This window comes from Alternaria incomplexa, assembly GCF_024043165.1.
Source record: "Alternaria incomplexa strain BMP 0042 chromosome Unknown scaffold_11, whole genome shotgun sequence".
NCBI classification, from domain to species: Eukaryota; Fungi; Ascomycota; class Dothideomycetes; order Pleosporales; family Pleosporaceae; genus Alternaria; species Alternaria incomplexa.
In genome coordinates this window covers 863,560-885,927 of record NW_026249860.1, presented here as the reverse complement: position 1 = coordinate 885,927, position 22,368 = coordinate 863,560, and the positions used below count along the sequence as shown (strand labels likewise).

Sequence of the window (22,368 nt, the reverse complement as noted above, 5' to 3'; positions counted from 1 at the left end):
ATCTCGAGGCTCAGTCCGTTTGATCCGCACCAGTCTCTCCCCTCGCTCGGTCGTACAACCAACCCCCGTCAACCTATTCGACAGCGTAAGCCTGACTATCCTCGTCAAAAGGAGCATAATATGGGGTTCCAGTGCAATATCAAGAAAATCAACATGGGTCCGGCAACAGGCAAAGAAAAGCGCGGTCGGGCGAAGCGAAAACCTCAAATTTCGGTGCGCAAGCTTCCCAAAGCTGGCTCCAAGTTTAGTCCCGGTTTCCGAGTGGGCGCATCCCAGGACTTGCCAATCACGCTCGATAGCGATGATGACGCGCCGACAAGCACTCCCCAGCGGTAAGTCAGGATAAATAGCTCTCACAATACGCCTGTTCAACGCTAACATCGGTAGTTTTGACCCTCGTCGAACACATGTATTACTCGCCGAGCCCAACCTGCGAGGTTTCCGCTACGATGGCACGAGCGAGAGCCCGCGCGCATTACCGAATACGTCGCATGCACCCATAGGCTTCGTCCTACGACGCTCCTCACCAACATATAGCGGGCCCGCAAAGGATCGACCGCATGCTGTACCCCAAGAAACACTACAACGAGATTCTGATGGCGATGAAGAGGCGTCACCGATCCGTAAGCCTGCCACGCGACGCGCACGCCAACCTCGCGCGCTCGATGGATGCCGGAAAGAGAGCAAGCCTGGGACTATCAACATGAGTCTTATGGATATCGACGACTTCGGTCTGAGAAGTAAGGTCGCTCAGCTAATGGCTGTAGCACCCGCGCTACCCATTATGGATCTCTATCACCTCATCATGGACAGCGAAGGCGATTTACCGTTGGCAAAGAAACAAGCCATCAGGATGAGTGAAGCCCCACCGGCACAGTATCAACCAGGCTTTGATGCAGACGGCGAGGAGGTCATGGTCAAGATAGACCCAAACGATCCCGCTTTCGAGTGGGACGACGATGAACCTCAGCCAGAGTCAGCTGCTACAACCGCATCGAGACCACAGTGCATGCCGAAGAACAAGGCTACAAAGTCAAAGAGCCTATACCACCATCCAAAGCCTTCTAAAAGCGCAAAGTCAGGTGCAAAACACTGCTCAAACACGAGCGCCAAACGAATGAAGTCGTCTTCAATGAACCCTACCCACGCCCGAGAGACCAGCAGCGATCGCGAGTTCATCGTTCCCGATAATACTGTCCATTACGATCTCAATTCTGATATCTCTAATGGCTCCGATGAGTTTCTTGGCGTTGAGGTACGCAGTAGACCTGCAGACAGCGACGTTGAGATATTGGATGGCGAGGATCCATTAGATCTGGATATAGACATGCAGCCGCGCTTTGCATACAACGCCAGACCGTTGGGGAGAAGGGCTAGAGGTTGAAAGATATAAAGAGTGGTTGGATTGTATTTAGCAACATGTGAATCGAGTGGTATTAATACCCGGCTTTGGGTGTATATGGGAGAAATGACAGGTTGATTCCGGGTTGCTACATTATTCAGTAAATGCATGCACGCTCCCGCGCATCGTCATACACATTTTAAAGCATTGCAGCCATCTAGTAGCTACATGATATACAACCACACTTTATGGCATGAGCGCCTTGTCCTGCGATTGCTCCATTCAATGCCTGCTCGCTCTTGCTGCCACCTTTCAAACGGGCGCTGAGACATTGAAGTCTCACAGGTAAGACAACAAACAGCAAAATTAGCTTCAGCGCAAACAACTCAGATAAACGCCATGTTCTCTCACCTGTTGTAGCGCGCTCTCAGTCACCTCGGTCTTCGAAGTGAGATTGACAGTATACCATCCTTCCCATCCACCATATCTCCATCCTCTACCTTATCATTCCTCTCTCCTCAAGCTCTCCTAATGGCTGTCGACTACCCCCAATTCTCTTACACGAAACCAAAACGTCTTCCAAAGCAACGATGCCGCCCATCCAATGCCGCTTTCCGGGTTGCAGCGGCGCAACTCGATCTTATCAATCGCAAAGTAGGTGGAATCCGTATACCAGCGATCGTAGAGCTGAGTGATGGAGAGCCCAGCCCGGAGGTAGAATACGAAATGGTGGAATATGCCGTGGAGTAAGTCGAACGCGTGGGAATGACTAGACACAGTATCTGACGAATGCATATAGGAACGCACTGGCAAAGGAACGTGGTCTCCCAAGTGGTAACACGTTCAAGCGCAAGATCCCAATATGCACTAGCAGTTCCAAGTCACCAATCTCGCATCGAAAACGACGTTTTATCGTGGACTCGGACGACGAGGATAGCAGTGAGTTACTATGCTTCACACTCACGCTCATTCTCTAACCTTGCCTAGCATCTTCAACGTCGTCCCCATCATCTAGCCCGAAATATCACCAGAAAGAGCGATCTATCCGTTCGGTCAGTCGCAACACAAAGCGACGAAGAGACAGCTTTCTATCCGACTCCGATGCTCCCGGCGATCAACCAGTCAGAAAAGCGAAGAAGCCGCGACAAGACTTGGCGGCCGAGCTGGACGATCTGGATATCGAGATGGAAGGTTGGAGCGCAGCTGAAGAAACGCCTAGGAGACAGCGGCGGGGAAGGTAGCCGCTGAGGTACATGGGCAGCGTGCGTGAGGTACGCTGATCCTGCGTGTCGCCAGGAGAGACAACTACACGATTCTTAGTCTTCACAAAAGAGATGAACTTGACACAAAAACAGCACGAGAGCAGGGAATAATAAAGGCATGAAATCGTCTTCCCATCTACCAAACATCTAACTAGATAGACCTATCCCATCATCTAACAACCAAGAAAACACCCATCACATCTACCTTCTCATCCCTGCACTTCGATATGTGACACAACTAACCCCCCATCATCCGCACTTAATGATGGCACATTTTCACAACAACAAACCCCAGAATAAGCATGCCCACAAGAATACCACCGATAATGCCGACTACAGCTATAGTCGACAAACCGCCTTCAGCTCCAGAACTGCTGGACTTGACTTTGAGGTCTAGAGTTGAGGTGGGCTCAGCAGCGATATCTGCTTTGGAGATCTCGTGGAGAATTTCTGAAATGGAAGATGGAGAGGCCATGGGTGTGTAGCGATTCGTCGGGGTGACGATGGTTGCCAGTGCGGAAAGCTGGGTGACAAGCGGCATGGCGGGGGGTGAGTAGGTGGATGTGGCTAGGGGCGCGATGGCGCTGGGGACGTTTAGTGGGGCCATGGTGTTGCGTTGTGTTGTTAGGATTGAAAGATATGTTGGAAGTCCGGCTTCGAGACTATAGTGAGATGCGATGTAGATGGAGCTTGGTGTTGGAAGGTTGTAAGCAGATATGAAAGATCTTTTGTAGAGCGAGTGGCGATGTCGTGTGAATGATCGTGAGACATGATGCTTTCACAACAGCTATTTAGAGTGTTCTGGTAGAATGTCGTAAGTTAACAATGTTGCGAATTGTGATAATACCATGGACTACTTACTGCTGGTCTCTCCGAGCCGAAACGAATGGACGGCACGTGATCATGCCTATCATCCTGCGACCACCTCGATGATACTCATGTTGAATCCTTCCAGATCACGATCATCTGTATGCAGGGTGCCTCATCGCTCTTGGTGGCGCGCGAACATTCGCGTTGTTCACGCTCGACCCAATGAACTGCTGCATCTGCGTCTCCACCTCTTTAGCAGCTAAGCGCTGTTGCTCTTGTTGCGCCGCCAGAAGCTTCTTGTTCTTGTACCGCGTCACGGTTTGTTGATAGAATACCCAGCATATGAACGAGAGGAAGAAAGGCGCAAAGACACACATGGGAATGAACCATGGCAAAGGAATGGGCCCAATCATGCGCTGTTCGGCGTTGATAGGCTCAGCGCGGTGTGAGAACTTGAGTACAGGCATGTTGTGCGATATGGCAAGATGAAAACTGTATATGTATTATGCGAGTTGGGAAGTTGCGATAGAAAGAATGTAGGTGAGTTGTTGAATGAGTGTGTAGGTAAAGAATGAATGCGCAGGTAAGAATGGCAGGTGGGGACGGGGACCTTCACGATAGTTAAACCACACCAAGCACAGCCCCCAGCAAATGAAAGAAGTGAAACCCACCCAAAATAACCGCCGAAAACCAACGATGTTGCCGGCGCAGAACCAATCTCACTGTATCAAGTAACGAGTCTCGGAATTAAAAAAGCAAAATTGCAGGATATGCATGCGAAACTCTAAACTCCACCAGCTGGAAACGCGTCTGACAGCTGTACCTGTTTGATCTTCAACAACCACACCACATTTTCGCCATTCGACCGGACTGACTACCTGCGATTCTCGCGATGCATTGTGGGCGAATGTAGCGGTGATACGTCGCTGTAATCTCGCGTGCGGTTATAATCGTGGGGTGGGCCGTCTGCACTCAACGGCGAAACTGGCTGACCGGCTGGGTACTCCGGATTACGGGCGAGCGCCGGCAGATCGCTTACAGGACGGGACTTTGGATTCGAGCTGCGTGTTCGTATAAAGCTGGGTAATTGCAGTCGATATCCAGCATTATCACCAGTTCCATGCGTCGCGACTGACTGGAAGTTATCAGCGGATGTCCTTCGATCTACGTGATCTCGTGTGGCATACACACCTTTTTCGTCGAAGCCGTCTTGCCAATTCTGGGCGCGAGCAAGATCAACTGGATCCATACCGTATCCCTCCGAAATTGGTATGTCAGCAAAGTGGGTGGTGGAAGGTGAGCCGTCACGGCGGCGTCGTCGCCCACGGACGACCTCTTTCTCATAATGTGGATAGCGACGGTGGCTATCACCTTTTTCCGGATCATGGGTCGTGGGAATTAGACCCCTACAGTACTTGATCGCTAGGAAGCATACGAAGACGACACCGAGGATCAGTATGATGACGCCGATGATGTGGCCTGGGTTTTTCGCGAAGCGGGGACTGTCTCGCTTGGCGAAGGTTGAATGAAGATCAGACGATGCATCTGCTATTAGCATTATGGGATCATTCATTTCGAAAGGTGTGCCCCGGTCGAAAGCGACTCCGGTAGCTTTGGGCATCAGGGTGGAGACCGTGCCGTAATCGACGTACGATGGTAACGCATCAATCGGCGGTGCTACATTTGGATTCCAAGGATTGTTCGAGACTGCCTTTAGGAAGGAAGACGCACTTGCGTGAGCACTGGCGGTTGAGGTCGTCTTCGTACAAGCTGTGCAATGGTGGCAGCCGATGCTAGAGACGGGAACGTCCGAAGAGAAGAATGTGCCTCCATCGGATGCAGTGGAAGTAGACGTAGGGACAGCCGACGAGTAGAAGGTACCGGGATCTACTGCTGTTGTAGTACTTGTGGCAGAGGCAACAGCAGTCGTTGAGACGTCCGAAGAAAAGAACGCTCCTCCGTCTGAAGCAGTAGACGTCGTTGCAGCAACATCCGATGAGTAGAATACACCAGGATCGACTGCAGTCGAAGTGGTAACAGAAGACGATGTCGTCGTACCTGAAGAAGCAGTTTCTTGCGCGGCATTAGGCCAAGTAAAGGCTGCCATAGTATTGTTTTGTGACATGTTGGATGTTGAACAAGTAATGTTGGTGATTTCGTCTTGTTACGTCTGGTCGTAGTTGGGATGAACGAGGACCTAGGAAGATTGCGGAAGATCAATTGTAAACAGCAGCTCTAATCGCGGTGTCCACACAATTCAACACCATATGGTGACTATCACTAGACATTAGGCCTGTGAGCTCACAGTGTCGGGTTCGATGACGCTGAGCGCTAGTCGTATCAACGGCGACATTCTACATGGTATACTCCAATACATTGTAAGCTGTCGGTTTCATGAGATCGTGAAGGTTCAGCAAATCTGGCGCACAATGCCCGACGAAGTAGAGTCTAGATTTTGTTCCTCTCCCTACTCAAAGTATCAGCACACTGCTAAGAAAGCACACGAACATAGTACCAACCGTCTCATAGCTCAGCGCCGATCAACTTCAGACATGGCGTCTCCATACACCGTTCCTTACTCCGGCGGCCTCGCCATTGCGGCTACTAACACCACCGATGCTTCGCCACTACAAAACAACATGACCTCCGTCTATCCCAGGCCTCTACACCCACCAAGCACTTCAAGCGCCGAATACCGTATCTGGCTCGGCTTCTTCATCTTCGGTGCCACTTCCGCTGCGATTATGGTCATAATGATGCTCTGGCTGTGTGCGTTATCATCTGGGGTCGCTCGATTGGCTCGTAGAAAGCGCGAGGAGAAAGATGAGCAGAAAAGCTTAGCAAGTGAATATGAAATGCATGAGAGGGTTCGGGAGCCGGAACGCGTTTTCAGGAGGGGTAGATAAGATAAAGACAAGGATACAGGAAATGAAGCAGAGCAATTCCATCATTTGATCATGCTGTTAAAATCGAGTGTAGAGTATTGTAGCGCATGGTGCAATTCATGGATGCGACTGTTTTGCTGTACCGTGACATGTGACAAGCACTCGGTTGAGACATTCCGTTGCGCCGAGTGACACTAAAGTGAAGGCCCACGGTGGTATACTTCAGTACCAAGTGAATGTCATTCGTGAGGCTGCCAGACGTATCGCCAGTCCATAATTTAACGTTAACCGAGGGTGCATGAGAATGCAGGGCGGTTGCGGGTGGGATGCCATGACGAAGGCGGAATGGACCGGTTTGGCGCACGAAGACATCCCGCGGCCGGTGGAGCTTTCTTTTTCTGTATCCGAGCTTTGCGCAACCCTCCCGCCGCGACCACCCACCTCGACGACCTGCTACCACCACCGTGTAGCTCCAATTGGGTCGTGACAACCTTTCCATACCCTCAACATGTTGGCTGCTCGCTCCTTCGCCGCCCCTGCGCGGCAATGCATGCGCCAGGCTACCCGCGCACGATGGGCGCCCGCGCTATCCCAGGTGAGTTCCCGCGGGACATACGATTCTTGCGCCTCAAGACAATGGGTGTATAGGAAGAGGAAAATAGCCTGGAACTCTACTAATACATACAGATCTCCGCCCGCACATACGCCTCCGAGGTCGCCAAGTTCCATGGACAGAAGGGCAGCGACGGCAAGTACTCCGTCACTCTAATCGAGGGTGATGGTATCGGCCCCGAGATTGCGCAGTCGGTCAAGGACATCTACTCGGCCGCCAACGTCCCAATCAAGTGGGAATCCGTCGACGTCACCCCGCGCCTGAACGAGGACGGCAAGACAGTCATCCCCGACGAGTCCATCGCCAGCGTCAAGAAGAACTTGGTCGCCCTCAAGGGCCCCCTCGCGACGCCCATCGGCAAGGGCCACGTCTCGCTCAACCTTACTCTCCGCCGTACCTTTAACCTCTTCGCCAACGTCCGTCCCTGCAGATCCATCGCCGGCTACAAGACGCCCTACGACGACGTCGACACTGTCCTGATCCGCGAGAACACCGAGGGAGAATACTCTGGCATCGAGCACATTGTAGTCGATGGCGTTGTCCAGAGCATCAAGCTCATCACCCGCGAGGCCTCTGAGCGCGTCCTGCGATACGCCTTCCAGCACGCCCGCGACATTGGCAGGAAGAAGGTCCGCGCTGTGCACAAGGCCACCATCATGAAGATGTCCGACGGTCTCTTCCTCAGCACCGCCCGCGAAATCTCCAAGGAGTTCCCCGACATTGAGTTCGACGCCGAGTTGCTGGACAACACCTGCCTGAAGATGGTTACCGACCCTGTTCCCTACAACGACAAGGTCCTTGTCATGCCCAACTTGTACGGAGACATTCTCTCCGACATGTGCGCTGGTCTCATCGGTGGTCTTGGTCTTACTCCCTCCGGCAACATTGGTGACAACTGCTCCATCTTCGAGGCTGTCCACGGTTCCGCGCCCGACATTGCTGGCAAGCAGCTCGCTAACCCCACCGCGCTTCTTCTCAGCTCCATCATGATGCTGCGACACATGGGTCTCACCCAGGAGGCCGCCAACATTGAGCAGGCCATCTTCAAGGTTCTTGCTGAGGGCAAGGTAAGCACCAGACATCATCTTTTGTATATGAAGACATGCTAACGATGTTACAGACCATCACTGGTGACCTTGGTGGCAAGGCCAAGACCTTCGAGTACGCCGACGCCGTCATCAAGGCCCTGAAGTAGACTAGGTTATGGATTTGACGAGCATTGAACGACCGAATGGTAGCGATTGCATACTGTGGATATGTATTAGGCCTTGTACTATAGCTGCCATCTAGCTAGATATACCTCTTGAACTTTGCACGTTATGATCGATTCACTATTGCCGGAACTTACGTGAAGTACTAGAAACGGTCATTTTAATATGTTCTTTGATATCAGCGCCGCCTGAGCTCGTAGTGACGCTAGATGTGTGCCATAGATGCGGTCTTGCAAAAGAATAGCAGCACCTCCAACGTCCCACGGCGCAACGCGGGCAAGTATTGCCGAGCAACATCGCGTTACCTTGACCACCCCATCACAACCCCAATCTCCCAATGCCACCCAAATCTCCCAAACCTTTCTTCCATATCGTCGCAAAACCTCGTACTGCACAGAACTTTCCCCTACCAGGTAGACCCGTCAACCAAGCCCCGCGCACTCCGCCTCCATCAAAGCACACCCCTGCGACACCATCTCGCACTGCACCTCCCCCACCACCACCCCGATGGCATGAAACCGCACGCGGCCGCTACCTAAAATGGGGCACAAACGGCATCGTAGCCATCTGCGCGCTCCTCTGGATCCGCGACCACTTCATTGAAATCCAGCATGTGCGCGGCTCCTCCATGGCACCAACCCTCAGCCCCGATGCGCACGAGACAGGTCGGGAAGATTATGTCATTGTGCGACCGTATCAAGAGCGGAGAAATGGCAAGAAACGGAATGTGAAAGGAGAGAAGAGGGAAGATGGGAAGGATGGCGCTATTTTCTGGGGCGTAAAACGAGGCGACGTAGTAACGTTCTGGAAACCGCATAAACCGGGGGAGATGGGGATAAAACGCGTTGTCGCGGTGGAAGGGGATACCGTATATCCTACACGGGGCTACGCGCTTGACCCGCAGTCCTTCCAAAACAGACTGAAGGGTGTACCGGATGGACTACCTGATCACGACGAGGACAGCGTTGCGGGTAGAGATGGGGAGGAGATGGGCAAGGTTGTTGTGCCGTATGGACATGTGTGGATTGAAGGGGATAATTGGCGGAAGAGTTTGGATAGCAATGATTTTGGGCCGATTAGTAAGGCGTTGATACAGGGGAAGGCGGTCAGGGTTTGGAGGGACTGGTTGGGGCTGAGGGAGGTGGGGGATGAGAGGGTGAGGGGGGAGAGGGGGAACAGGAGTAGGGTTGTTGAGGGGAGGAGTGAGGTTCCTGCGGTGTTTTTGGATGGGTGATCGTGAGAGAGATGGGATAGATTGATACCCAAGGAAGATGGGAAGACTGTTGCGGTAGTGGTAGGTTTGTACATGTGTATCTCCCCCATTCAGTCCCTCTTGAAAAGCGTCTCAATCTCCTTACAAACCGCATCGGTCACACCCTTCGTATTCTCACTTCCACCCAGATCCTTCGTCTTAACCCCCCTCTCCGTAACATTTTCAATCGCCTTCATCAACCCATCAGCCGCCTTCTCCTCTCCAACCCACCTCACCATCTCTGCCGCACTCCAGAACGCACCCACGGGATTCGCAATGCCCTTGCCCGCGATATCCGGCGCAGACCCATGAATAGGCTCAAACATACTCGGGTTCTTCCTTGTAGGATCGAGATTCGACGACGGCGCAATACCGATCGACCCACTCAGCGCAGCCGCAAGGTCGGACAAGATATCCGCGTGTAGATTTGTCGCAACGATGGTGTCGAGCGAGGAGGGTTGCAACGTCATGCGCACCGTCATGGCGTCCACAAGCATCTTGTCTATCTCAACGTCTTCGTACTCTTTTGCGACTTCGTAGAAGACTTTGTCCCAGAGGACCATGCCGTGGCGCTGTGCATTGCTCTTGGTCACCATGGTGAGCTTCTTGCGTGGTCGTGAGCGCGCGGTTTCGAATGCATACCGCATTACGCGCTCGATGCCCACGCGTGTGAAGATGCTGACTTCAGTGGCAATTGTGTGCGGGCTGTCTTCGTGCGACGTGCCGCCTTGGCCGGAGTACTCGCCCTCGCTGTTCTCGCGAATGATCATCCAGTCGAGATCGCTGGGTTTACAATTCGATAGAGGAGATGTGGTGCCAGGGAGGATGCGTGTAGGGCGGACATTGACGTATTGGTTCAGCGACTTCCGGATTGGCAAGATGAGGGACCAGAGGGATATATGGTCGGGCACGTTGGGCCAGCCGACGGCACCGAAGTAGATGGCATCATAGGCTTTTAGTTGCTCGAGACCATCCGGTGGCATGTACCATCCTCGCTCGAGATAGTTCTTGCTGCTCCAGTCAAAGGTCTTGAAGTCAAATTCGAAGCCGCCGATGGTTTTGCTTAGGACGTTGAGGACTTGGACGGCGGCTTCTGTTATGTCGACACCGATGCCGTCGCCGGGGATGCAGGCTATACGGTGTATGTTGGTTACCGAGTGGATATGCGATGGCATCTTAGTGGTTGTGGTTGCTGTAGGTTCGGAGATATGTTCAAGCAAGGATCAGAAGGTCCGATTGATAGAGATCGGGATGGCGATATATTACCCTGCAGGTGATGGTGTTCTTTCTCGATCTGACGACGACAGCAGGCTCATGATGTCTTATACCGCAGGCAGGTCACGACTGCCGGAAATTCTTTCTCCGCGCAGGACAAACTACCTCCGGACATAATTCTGCGTCCCGACGACGCTGCCCAAGACAGATGCAGCGCCCATGTGCAAGGTGAGCTAGCCGCTCGCAGTTCCCCTCTCGAGACCCTGTGCGTCGCGCCTTCCCCGCGCTAGCTCACTGCAGCCGCATGCCCCACCAAAGCCACGCGTGTCGAACGCACCAGAGCTCACCGCTTGGGCCGAGACCACCTTTGCCATAACAAACGTCTTTCTGCCTTTCTCGCATCTGAACCTCAATTGCTTTTTCCAACACTACAACAAAACACCACACACTACCCCACAATGGCTGCTGCGTACCCTCCCGGCGGAACCTTCTTCGAGACGGTCAAGAAGAGCTTCGTGGACGTGCCTGTCGATGAGTCCAAGGACAATGCTATCTCGACGAATGAGTTCCTAGAGGCGGCTGAGAGCACGACTACTTTGTTCGATGTCTTGGGCTCGGTGGCGTTCAAGCCGGTCAAGAATGACATGAGCGGCAACATCAAGGTGAGAACTTTAATTGATGCTACAGCAACAGCTGTACTAACGCCGGGCAGAAAATCCGCGACAGACAGCTCGCAGCACCCGCCCAGTCAGAATCACTTCAAGAGCTTGCCCTGAACGAGCTCAAGGAGAAGAAGCACACCGCCACCGAGGGTCTCGTATGGCTGAACCGGTAAGCTCTCCTTTCACACCCCAACATCACGTTGCTAATCTGTCCCAGTGGCCTCGACTTCACTGCCCAAGCCCTCCGCCACAACATCTCAAACCCCTCCAAGGAGCTCGCCGACTCCTTCCGCGATGCCTACGGCAACACACTCAAGCCCCACCACTCCTTCATGGTCAAGCCCATCTTCAGTGCTGCCATGAGCGCCACACCCTACCGCAAGGACTTCTACGGAAAGTTGGGCGACGACGAAAGCAAAGTACAGGCTGAGCTTGAGAAGTGGCTCGCGGCGTTGGAGAAGCTGGTCGCTATCCTGAACACATTCTTGGCGAAGAAGGAGGCCAAGTGGTAGATGGGGAAAAGTGAGCGAATATAGGTACTGGCATGTCCTACGCTATGAATGATGAATATGATCAGCTATACAATGCTGTATGATACAAGCTCTATCTTCGGTAGCTGTGACGTTTATGCCTTCCTGTCTTCATGCCATCCTCCTACTTCCTCCTCTCAAACACAAACAGCGCCTCGTCCTTGCCCGCAAAACTCGGCAACGGCATCCTAAGCACCAACTCAAATGCCTTCAGATTCTTCTCCACCCACTCATCAACCACCACATCCTGAAATCCAGTAAACCCGTTCCCGTTCTGCGTCCCCGCAACCACAATCCTATCCCCTGCGAACGCCTTAAGCAGCGGGCCCGTGAAACCCCCCGTCGCTTGTGGATATACCAGTAGTAACACGCATCCCTTCCCGCCATCATGGCGTTTGAGATACTCCTTCCCATCCATAATAATCGTATCTTTAATCCACGTCACCCGATACTCACTAACCTGATTATCAATAGCCCGTACATCGAGTCCCTTCTCCGTACCAATATGCGAAACAGGGAAGTTGCGGAGCATATACGTCCAATACCCATTTCCACTCCCTACATCCAGGATAGGCAACACATCTTCCTTTGCGGGCCGCGCCGGCTGAGCCAGTTTAGCCAGAACATGCAAAGCGGCGTAAGACGGGACTGCGCAGCCGAAATGGTGGTAGAAGATTGGGAGGATGTGATGCGAGATTCGGGTGTTTGTTGTTAAGGGTAAAGGACCTGCCCATTCTAGTTCTTCACAGGAGTAGGCCCACAGATCGAGGTAGGGGTTTTTGTGTTGGCGGGGGGCTTTTTTGGGGTCTCGCTTCGCTGGGAGCAGGGTTTGGGTTGAGGTGTTGAGGAAGCGGCTGGTTAGATGGTTTCCTATGCGTTTGCGGAGGGTGTCGGCTTTTGCGGATTTGGTGAAGTTGTTTAGGGCTGTGGGGAGGTTGTTTTGGGGGGAGAAGAGGGTGGTGTAGGCTTGGATCTCTTCTGGCGTTGGGTATTGGGGCGGGTCGAAAGGTTTTCCGGAGTCATCGTGGTACCATCCATGGAGACCGTGGGCTCTCTTCGCTTCGATGGCTCTTTGGGCCGCGTGGAGGGTTGTTTCGGCTTGGGCGCGGTAGATGTATTTGTCGGTTGGGGGGATGCCGAAGGATTCTCCTATACATTGTGCTAATGGCTTGTTGCTGTGGGTTGGAGAGTATTCTTTTTCTGTCCAGGCCTCGAAGAATGCATCGGGGTTGAAGTTGGTCAATGCCATGTTGATGATTTACGGGTAGATGCCGATCCGTGATTATGTTCGCAAACCTGCACAACCACCAGTATAGTTGGTAATCCACAATTCCGACTCTTCCTTGTGCCGGTACGTCAACTCAGAACGGTAGTAAGTAAACAACGCGCGAACCGTAATAGTTTGGTCGTAGTGCTGCGATCGGACATGTTCCGCAACGCCTTCGGCAAGCGGCCAATGGGGGCTAGCTGAGAAAGAAGCAGGGGTGATTCCGTCATCCATCGGTAATCCGCCTGGTCAGCAAGCGTCTTCTCTCTTCCCCACAAGAGGCTGTTACTAACCTGGCCGTGCCTTAGTCACTCATTGCAAATGCGATGCGCGAAGTAAATGAAGCTTCGACATGATGCGCGAACTAACACTCCCCCTACTAACAGCTATAAAGGCGCCTCGACGCTTTCGATGCCAGGATTCTTCCTTTCGTGATGACAGACACACCTGGTGAACATCGCTCTACTACAACAGATACTTCGTATTCGACAACCACAAAGACACTTACTGTAGTCGTTGGTCTTTTCGCAATCATCCTGGCTTTCTCAAGCACTTTCCGAAGTATCTGGTTTCCTGCTGTTCTTACCAAGCCCGCCACACGCGCAATGTCGACGGCAGGCCCAACTTCGATGAAGCTCACCAAGCGCGGTTGGTCACAACGCGGACATGCCGACCACGACTGGCTGTACACATACCACACTTTTTCTTTCGCCTCGTATTATGACCCCAGACACGAGAGCTTCGGCCCACTGAGGGTCATCAACGAAGACAGAGTAAAGGCCGGCACCGGTTTCGGTACGTACACCCCGTCCCATGTACACGCCTACTCCTTTCTAACATACCAAACAGGAACGCACAGCCACGCCGAATTCCTCATCTTCAGCTACATCGTCAACGGCGTCCTCGAACACAAAGACAGCATGGGCAACCTTGAAAACCTCAAGCGCGGCGAAGTCCAATTCACCTCCGCCGGCACGGGCATCCGCCACTCGGAATACAACCGCAACAACGACTCCGAAGTCCACTTCCTCCAGATCTGGGCCAAGCCCAACAAGCGTGGCCTGAAGCCGCACTACGAAACGAAGAAGTTCACCGACGAGGAGAAGACGGATAAGCTGGTTAGGATAATGGAGTCTACGGATAGGTTGGAGAAGAGTCAGGGTGCTATTGGGCTGCAGGCTGATCTTAGCATGGATGCGTCGATTTTGAGCCCGGGTAAGAAGGTTGTTCATGAGCTTGTTGCTGAGGGGCCCAGAAAGCTCTTTGCTCATGTTGTTATGGGTGGACGGTCGCAGCCCAAGCAGGGTGGGGCGCAGATCAAGATTGGGGATCAGGTGTTTGGAGAGGGCGATGGCGCGTATATCGAGGGTGTGAGCGGGCCTGGCAAGATTGAGATTGAGAGTGTGGGCGAGAAACCTGCTGAGTTCTTGTTGTTTGATATGGGGCCTCAGGATGCATAGATAGTTTTCTAGAAAGGTTTCACATGCAGATTTCCAAGATAGTAATGCACATTTAGATTATGTTGTGTGAGCCATTTCAGCACGCTGCGGTCCATCCAAAATATTCCGCATCCGACATGGTAGGATTTTCGTCAACCTGGGGAAATCCATAAATTTCGTTCTTGAGCCTTCGCTTGAGCTCTTCCAGCACTCGGCGATTCCGCTTACTGAAGGTTCCTGGTCTGATCGATGTCCCTAGTGGGACTGTGGGTATCTTGAGTACACAGCTGGTGACCATCACCATGTATACTCCAACGGCTACGCTGGGCTCAGCTTTTATCTTCATGAGTTTTGGTGTGAGATGGGATCGTCTGTGTGAAGAAGAGGTTGGAGGGTGATTATACGCGAGTCGATGACCTGATGTGGTCGGAGACGTAAATCTTCAGCAGTTGGCTTTCACTAATCGTTCAATAGCTACGCTGTCTGCCTTTGAAGACCATGCAATCGGTTTGCTCCCCGTTCGACATCTGATCAAACGTCAAAGTCGCGGTTTCATACATGCGATGCCAACGCAACGGTTTGATCGTCTGACCACCAACTTTATTGCCAGCGCGCAAATCCACACCTTGACACGCAAACTCTGGGAATCTGGTCGTCTCTAGGTTCAGTGCCCGGCATCCGACCACCTCACAGGTGTCACTGCATAATCCGGCTCGATCAACACACGCTGTGTCAACGAAGCGTCACTGTCAATCGACTCGCTTTCGTCATCAGCGTAATACCCCGATGAGCTTTCCGAAGGCGTCCTCCTGAGACCAGGTCTTCTGTCTCGTGCAAGAACGATGCCACAGCCATAAATCGCACAGCATAGTGATGCGATGAGGATGCCTATTAGGACGCCTAGCGCGAAGTAGGGAAAGCATAGGGGTATGTTTGGAGGGTGTTGGTTTGGGTTTTGGATTATACCTGTCATGATGAGTGGTCGGTTGAGTGAATGGATGGTGGTTGTTTTGTGACTGAATAAAGCTATTGGAGAAGCTAACATAGCGTAGTAGCAGGGCGCTATATATACGAATTCCGGCTTGCCCTTCATATCATGTGGGTGCGTCAGCTTGCCAGATGCGCATATTACGCGCACCTAACTCCTCCCCCCAGCGTTTGTTTCCCTTATCAGCTTTGCTCTAAGGACCTCAAGGCTTTTCATCCCACAATTCTTCTAGTACATCTTTCCTTTTCGTCTTCTTCACCGCGTCGTTTGCAAAAGGGTCTCCGCAGTCATATCGATTCACTGTGCGACACTTGCGCTTTCTCACCCTTACTGACAGCATCTACTCCGTGGCAGAGGCTTGGGGACACTTCGCAATGGAACGACGAATCGCTGATGTCTGATCGGACACTGTATCTAGAGCTCGATGGATACGTCGGTCCTGGTATAGTAAGGCGTTGCGCGTTGCTATGCGATGGCAGCTGAGCTTCTTCCTGTATAGATATGGTTTGAGGCATAGCAGATATAGTGCGCAGGCCATGCTCCTCATCTCTTTCCTGAGATCGATGGTGGAAGGATAACAGTAGCCGGAAGGTAAATATGATCTGGATGAGGAGGACGAGGAGGATGACTAGGCAGATGACTGCGATGCTTTCGATCTCCATGTCGCGGTTGTTGAAGGATGAGCAGTGGGCATGGGATTCAGATGAGGGATTAAATGAGGGATGTATCTTCCGCGAGCACACGTACGCGCGACGCGTTGTTATGATGATATCGACAGCAGATCAGCCAACGCAGGACAGTATGTCTGGAAAGGAGGTCTATTCCAAATTCAATCTGAATCACACGATGGCGTCTCCAGTGCATAGCGTGGATAACATCGTCATGTTCCCTAACCGCGATTTCATGCTTTCTTTCTCCTAAGCCAGCACTTCTCACTGCACATATCCGTTACAAACATGTTCCAACCACCTCGCTCTTCCTATCGGAAACCACCGTGACCACCACCCCCGTTACTAAGCATAATAAACCACCCCCGGATGCGCATTCTCAGCCGTCTGCGTCGGTCTCGGTCGCGTCGTTCTATAATCGTAGTATAAGTCTGACTGAGGATCTGTTTTCTTGGGTCCGGCATGGTAGTTGCGCGTTCTGATCTTCATGCGTCGGAGCCACTCTTTGAAGAGAATCCAGCGCCAGATGAGGGGGGTTGGGGAGTTGGGCATTTCGGGTGGGTGAGACTTTACTGCTAGATTGTGGTACCGCGAGCTTGAGGGTTCTTTGGGTGCTGCACGAGATGTGGGGAAGACGTTGTCGCGAAAGATACGCAAAGAAGTAGAAAGTATAACAGAATAAGTGAATTCTTGAGTAGATCACGATTATCGTCACGACTGGCTGGGTGCCCATGTCACTCATCACATACTTCACATCGCGAGGACGCCCACGTCCACGTTCATGATCATCAAGTAGGATAGAAAAAGAGAGTGACGAATAGACATTCAGTACTAGGTACGTAACCAACTAGCTTTTTCGGTGGCATCATTGATAGCTTGAACACCCGTGTTACTTGGTACACCTGATCGTCTTGTTCCTTCCAACGAGTTGATTGTATGGCATCTTGTGCACAACCGCGGATGTGAAATGGGCGCGTATCCCTTGCACGATGGTTGTCCTCAGCTGCGCACTGGCATAGGCTCCTTGACGGTGATAAAGATCAGATAAGATACGAACGGGACGGCGAGGCAAAGGCCGAACAGCATGAGGATTTCGTATAACTGATTCATTGCAGGCGCGGATCATGGTCTGGGTGTGCTTGATCGAAATACGCTTACGCGTTAGGTATCTAGTACGATGTATGGGGTTTTGCGGAAAGAACAGAAGGCGAGGCTGGTTTTCAACGATATAAGCACCCCGATCGTCCATTTCACCATCACCACTGCCAGCGTATCGCCCCTTCCTTGTGTCGCAAAGCGCTAGCCACATCATTCCTTCAAAATTAATCATCCTCCTCTTTACCACTTTCTCTTCGCAGGCCACCGCTCGCCCAACACATAACTATACCGCTCCCTCTTCTCAATCCGCGCATCCTCGTCACACAATTCCCCTTCATCGAACCGCTCATACCGTGGTAAAGCCGAGACTTCACTACTTCTTCTCGTCACTGCTCGCGACGGCCTCTGCAACCTTATCGCACCGTCTTCCAGCCCAACTCGTGTCGACCCTTGTACCAAATCGGCAAAATCGTGTTCACCATCTCGCTGGACCCGTCGTTGATGCATTTTCATGCAGACTTTGTAAATGATGCGGAGTAAAATTAGACCCGCGCCGATGATGACCATCACCCATAGTGCTTTGGCGTTGGGCCATGTGAAGTCGGAGGCTGAGGCATCGTAGTTGGAGTCTGGGGTTGTCATAGCTGTGGCGATGAAGGAGGTAGTATACACGAGTTCCTAGAAGACATCGTAAATGACAAAAGGGCACATTGCACTTGAAGAAAGGTAAAGATAGTTTGAAGATATCTGAACAGCAAGCTGCTTCGCTGGCGAGAAACCGGAAGCCGTGCTGGCAAACGCGCAAACGCAGTTTAAGCGTGAGGACCGACATCTAGCGACACATCGTTGTGACAACATCTTCACCTCTCCCGGTTCGAGAAGCAAACACTATTTTCTAAATTTGTCATACAATGCATGTACCCGTATCGGTATCGACGTTCGGTCTCCGTGTACTAGATTAATCCTCCTTCTCATCGGCATCCGGCTGATCCTCGTCGTGATAATCATTGGCTCTCGGTCCCTCAGGTCTTTCAAGCGATTCGTCTACTTCGCGAAATGCATCTACGAAATCTATTCGCGCTAGAACGATGTCTAGATAGAGGGAGAGAGCAAGAAATCCTGCGATGAGCCAGGTAGAGTTTTCCACCATGGTTAGGTGGGAGACAGTGTATCGAGATGAGTTTTGACAAATCTTTCCGAAAGCCCAAGAGGTGAGATGATAGGGAATACGAATGCAGAAGTAAGAAGAAAGACACATAACCAGTACAGGGGGCGACGGGGAGTACTAGCCAAACGACCGTACCAGCAGCCGGACTCTGATAAGCAAACACCTAGATCGGGTAAGAAACCGAGGCGTCTACGTGTGTTCCAAACATCCGCCATTGCGAACGAGGTGCTAGTTTCATCTATCCTAGTAATATACAATCTCAAGTGTAGGTACTTAAGACAGTGCTCTACACTAGCGTCATTATCAATGACTAGATAGAACATGTCGACAGGACTGCAAAGTTTATTGGCCAAGACGACATGTTCTATCTAGTTATTGATAACAGCGCTGATGTAGAGCAATTCACGTAATAATACTTGTGTATTCTGGTCCTTCTGCAGCATGTCCTCTGCGTTTTCCGTTTCCATCATCTCTTGCTATCCTTCAGATACGCATTCCAATCAGTCTTCTCACCCTGGACATCAACTCCCGTCACGCCGTCCCCCTCAGTCCAACCCTGCCACTTCTCCAAGCCAAACAGATGACGCATAGTAGGCCGGCCATGGGGGCAAGCCCACGGCTTATCCATACTACCCATGTGTCGAACAATCTCCCGCATGCGTGGCGTCTGAAGGGTCTTACCGATCATGACCGAACTTCTGCACGCGCGACTTGCAAGCAACTTCCTGACCTTGGAGGGGCGCGGTATATGCGACGATGTGGACATGGAGGAAGCCTGCGGGCTTTCCATGATGAGTGCGAGGAGTTCCTCTAGATCCGTAGGTGTAAAGGTGACTTCTTTTGACATTGGTAATGAGACCAACTGCGCATGGTTATCTGCGCCAGTTTCGTCCTCGGTGTCTAGATCGACGACAAAGCCGTTCGCGGTGAGCGAGGGTTTGTTCTCGCGGATAACTTCTTTCTCCACGGCAGTCAGCTCGAGAGGATGTGGGTGGACTAGTCGCTGTGGCACTAGCGTTGTCGTGGCAGTGAGACGCTCAAAGTTGTACTTTTCGTCACTGGCATGCTGGTCGATGATGAAGAGGTCTGATGTGGGTGATGTGGATGTGGGCGGTCGCACAGCGATGATGAAGCCAAGATTGAACTGACCAATGATGCGCATCTCATGGAAGTCGGCTTTCGTCACTGTAAGGCTGAGACGTTCTTCCGGGTCTTCCTGATTCAACTGGGTGGTTGTCGGTAGCGCAGTGGCCTCATCGGTCTCCGCAATCGACGCGTCGATGGATGCCCGCACATTTTGTAGGTGCCGAGCAATAGCATCTACATCTGTCTCGATGACACGCTCAAGATTGATGGTCCAATACTTCTTCTGGGTGACCTTGAACAGTTTGTTGGCGCGCTTCAAGTTCATTTCAGTGGGCCGGGCTGCAGCTTCTTCAGCGTCAGCAATGAGCTGCGCAATCTTCGCTTCTTCTCTCTCTTTCTTTTCGGAATCTTCTATATACTCATCATCATCTGTGATCTCGGCTCCAGCTTCAGCTTGAGGCTGTGCTTCACCATCGGATGAGGATTCCTCTTCTGGGGCGTCTTCTGAAATGACTGTTGCGCGCGGCGGTGGCGCGCTGGATGAGACAGCGATATCATCCGTCCGCGGTTCCTCAAAGCCGCGGGACGGCAGACGCTTATGCGGAGATGGAGAGCGTACAGGTGCATCAGACATAAGACTGTCTTGCGCGACTTCAGTCTCGTCCTCCACCTCGTCCTCCTCATCATTCTCCTCCTCACTACTTTCAGCTTGGGTACCCGGTGCTGCAAAGCCGCTTAGACCCTTCTTGAATAAACTCCGCTTTGGTGTCTGATTCAGCGGCTTACCGGAGAGGGAAAATTTGGGTGTGTGTATCCTAGAGCGTTTGGCAGCCAGTGATTGACTCCCCGTACCGATTGTGGAAACCGTCGTCGTGTCACCAACAGTTATAGTAGCTTGTTGAATTGGCGTGCGCATTGGACGCATACGATCAAAGGCGTTTTGGATAGTACTTTGTGACCAGGACTTCTGCGGCGTTTGTACTATGGCCGGAATTGGCTGTTGTTCATCGTCATCGTCATCAGTGGGTTCTGTCTGCTTTGGCGAAATGACTGGCTCCTGCTTATGAGGACTCTGAGATGCTATGCGAGCATTAAAATCTTGGACGATTTTGGAAGGCTGGGAAAGCCTGACAGGGACCCCAGCCGCTTCGTCTTCTGGTTCAAACAATGGTGATTGTGATCTTGAGCGCGCTAGCTCGACCTCCATTCTTTTCTCCGGCGAAGGGCTGCGTGGAGCAACATGCGCATCGGACATGGGTTCTTCGGGTGACTCCCTGTTCTTTGGGGAGCTGGCTCTTCTAGGTCTTACCATTGGGCGGACCGTTCGTTCTTCGGAGTCCCTGCCAGTAAACCGCTCAATGAGACTTGCCTTTACGAAGCCTGGACGCACATTCATATCGGGCGTGTCTTGAGGAGATGGCAATTCACCTCTCTTTGGAGTCGTTCGGGGAGGCTCGACAGCATCTTCCGATTCGCTTCGGTCGTCTGCAAATGTCGAGGTGGTGCTTTCACGGGGTTGTATTGTTGGCGGCTTGAAGGCGGATGTGGGTGTCTTCTTGCCCAAGAGTTGAGCTTGAGGTACACTCTGATCATGGCCCTCAAATAGCTCTAGAAGAGCGTCCTTGAGGTTCTCCAATAGCGTAGTCTGGTCGTGGAGCATGATGGTCCGCTTGTCTGGACTCACATTGACATCGTAGGCATTAGTGTCCAGCTGGATGTCTGCAAACACAAAAGCCGACTGCGTGATGTTATAGGATTTGTAGACCTCATTGATGGCCTTGGCAACTTGTGGCAGAGCACAAGGCCGCGAATTCACAAAGAACATCTGTCGGTCTTGTGTCTGGCGACCTTCACCCACAACAGGGCGGGAAATGTGGCCTACTATCTTGACTGTTTTTGAACCTGTTTCCTCTTGTGTGCTCCAGTTCTTTGCGCTTTGTGTGGCACCCAGCCGGCTCGAAGGGTCCATGACGAATTCGAGGCTTAGAGGAATCAGGGCGGCAATCGTCTTTGCGCCGTAGACATTGGAGATGTTGTCTCGCGTACTCGCATTCGCGTTGGTCGAGAAAGCCACCGTCTTCTTTCTTGACTGAGTCAGCACGATGGACGGTTGGATGGATATTGGATCTGCACTCACCCTTTCGGTATCTGATTGCTCACCGAGAACTTGACGCCTACGCTGATGCAAGCATATGCGTTCAGCAGCTGCAGCACTTTGTTGTACTCCCGCTTGATGTTTTTCTCGAGCTCCTTCCGCCGTACAGGTAGGTTATGGAACAGTGTCTCGACCACCACAGTTGTGCCCTGCTTGGCTGCTACCACCGACGTCCCCTTCAGCTTGCCGGACTGCTCGAACTCCAGCTTTGTACCCTTTGGGCCGTCGGAGGGTCGAGCCGTAATGATGTGAAAGTTGGATAGCGCGCATAGCGACGACAAGGCCTCGCCACGGAAGCCGAATGTCTGTAGGGACGAAAGGTCGTCGTAGGTAGCGAGTTTGGACGTGTAGTGCTTGAGCGCGATCGTTTCGTAGTCGTCAGGGGAAATGCCAGAGCCGTTGTCTTGAACCTCTATGGCGTCCAGGCCATAGTTCTTGAAGCGCACCTCTGTTCGCCATCAGTCAGCTTATGTCAACCAGAAATCGTGGGGCGAAGACATACCAACTGATGTGGCGCCTGCATCGATGCTGTTCTCGACAAGCTCTTTGCAGACTGACTCCAGACCAACAATGACCTGGCCTGACTGGATCTGATGCACAGAGCGGCCCTCGATGGCCTTGATGGTGGCCATGTCAACCCATGCCGACGTGACGTCCTGGAGACGGTTGAATGCGGACGGCGTGACTACGCGACGCGTTTCGGGCTAGCCAATGGAC

General features: G+C 52.2%; 8 protein-coding genes across 8 annotated transcripts; 5 read left to right on the top strand and 3 right to left on the bottom strand.

Annotated features, from left to right (window-relative positions):
* Positions 1 to 153: 153 nt before the first annotated feature.
* On the top strand, positions 154 to 1,384 carry J4E90_007704 (uncharacterized protein; the record flags this gene model as incomplete). The annotated part of the gene is made up of 2 exons (XM_051437237.1): positions 154 to 332; positions 388 to 1,384. The coding sequence occupies 2 exons, from the start codon at positions 154 to 156 to the stop codon at positions 1,382 to 1,384; spliced, it is 1,176 nt and encodes a 391-aa protein (XP_051288983.1).
* A 489-nt stretch (positions 1,385 to 1,873) lies between these two features.
* J4E90_007703 (uncharacterized protein) lies at positions 1,874 to 2,319 on the top strand (the record flags this gene model as incomplete). Its single annotated transcript, XM_051437236.1, has 2 exons — positions 1,874 to 2,088; positions 2,142 to 2,319. 2 exons carry the CDS (start codon positions 1,874 to 1,876, stop codon positions 2,317 to 2,319), a joined length of 393 nt encoding a protein of 130 aa, XP_051288982.1.
* Positions 2,320 to 6,807: 4,488 nt separating this feature from the next.
* On the top strand, positions 6,808 to 8,107 carry IDH2 (NAD-dependent isocitrate dehydrogenase; the record flags this gene model as incomplete). Its single annotated transcript, XM_051437235.1, has 3 exons — positions 6,808 to 6,894; positions 6,987 to 7,979; positions 8,033 to 8,107. The coding sequence occupies 3 exons, from the start codon at positions 6,808 to 6,810 to the stop codon at positions 8,105 to 8,107; spliced, it is 1,155 nt and encodes a 384-aa protein (XP_051288981.1).
* A 1,339-nt stretch (positions 8,108 to 9,446) lies between these two features.
* J4E90_007701 (uncharacterized protein) lies at positions 9,447 to 10,550 on the bottom strand (the record flags this gene model as incomplete). The annotated part of the gene is made up of 1 exon (XM_051437234.1): positions 9,447 to 10,550. The coding sequence occupies one exon, from the start codon at positions 10,548 to 10,550 to the stop codon at positions 9,447 to 9,449; it is 1,104 nt and encodes a 367-aa protein (XP_051288980.1).
* Positions 10,551 to 11,048: 498 nt separating this feature from the next.
* On the top strand, positions 11,049 to 11,764 carry J4E90_007700 (uncharacterized protein; the record flags this gene model as incomplete). The annotated part of the gene is made up of 3 exons (XM_051437233.1): positions 11,049 to 11,252; positions 11,303 to 11,421; positions 11,470 to 11,764. 3 exons carry the CDS (start codon positions 11,049 to 11,051, stop codon positions 11,762 to 11,764), a joined length of 618 nt encoding a protein of 205 aa, XP_051288979.1.
* A 142-nt stretch (positions 11,765 to 11,906) lies between these two features.
* On the bottom strand, positions 11,907 to 13,031 carry J4E90_007699 (uncharacterized protein; the record flags this gene model as incomplete). Its single annotated transcript, XM_051437232.1, has 1 exon — positions 11,907 to 13,031. The coding sequence occupies one exon, from the start codon at positions 13,029 to 13,031 to the stop codon at positions 11,907 to 11,909; it is 1,125 nt and encodes a 374-aa protein (XP_051288978.1).
* Positions 13,032 to 13,654: 623 nt separating this feature from the next.
* On the top strand, positions 13,655 to 14,509 carry J4E90_007698 (uncharacterized protein; the record flags this gene model as incomplete). The annotated part of the gene is made up of 2 exons (XM_051437231.1): positions 13,655 to 13,844; positions 13,899 to 14,509. 2 exons carry the CDS (start codon positions 13,655 to 13,657, stop codon positions 14,507 to 14,509), a joined length of 801 nt encoding a protein of 266 aa, XP_051288977.1.
* A 4,367-nt stretch (positions 14,510 to 18,876) lies between these two features.
* On the bottom strand, positions 18,877 to 22,283 carry J4E90_007697 (uncharacterized protein; the record flags this gene model as incomplete). The annotated part of the gene is made up of 3 exons (XM_051437230.1): positions 18,877 to 21,580; positions 21,634 to 22,099; positions 22,154 to 22,283. 3 exons carry the CDS (start codon positions 22,281 to 22,283, stop codon positions 18,877 to 18,879), a joined length of 3,300 nt encoding a protein of 1,099 aa, XP_051288976.1.
* Between the last annotated feature and the right edge of the window lie 85 nt (positions 22,284 to 22,368).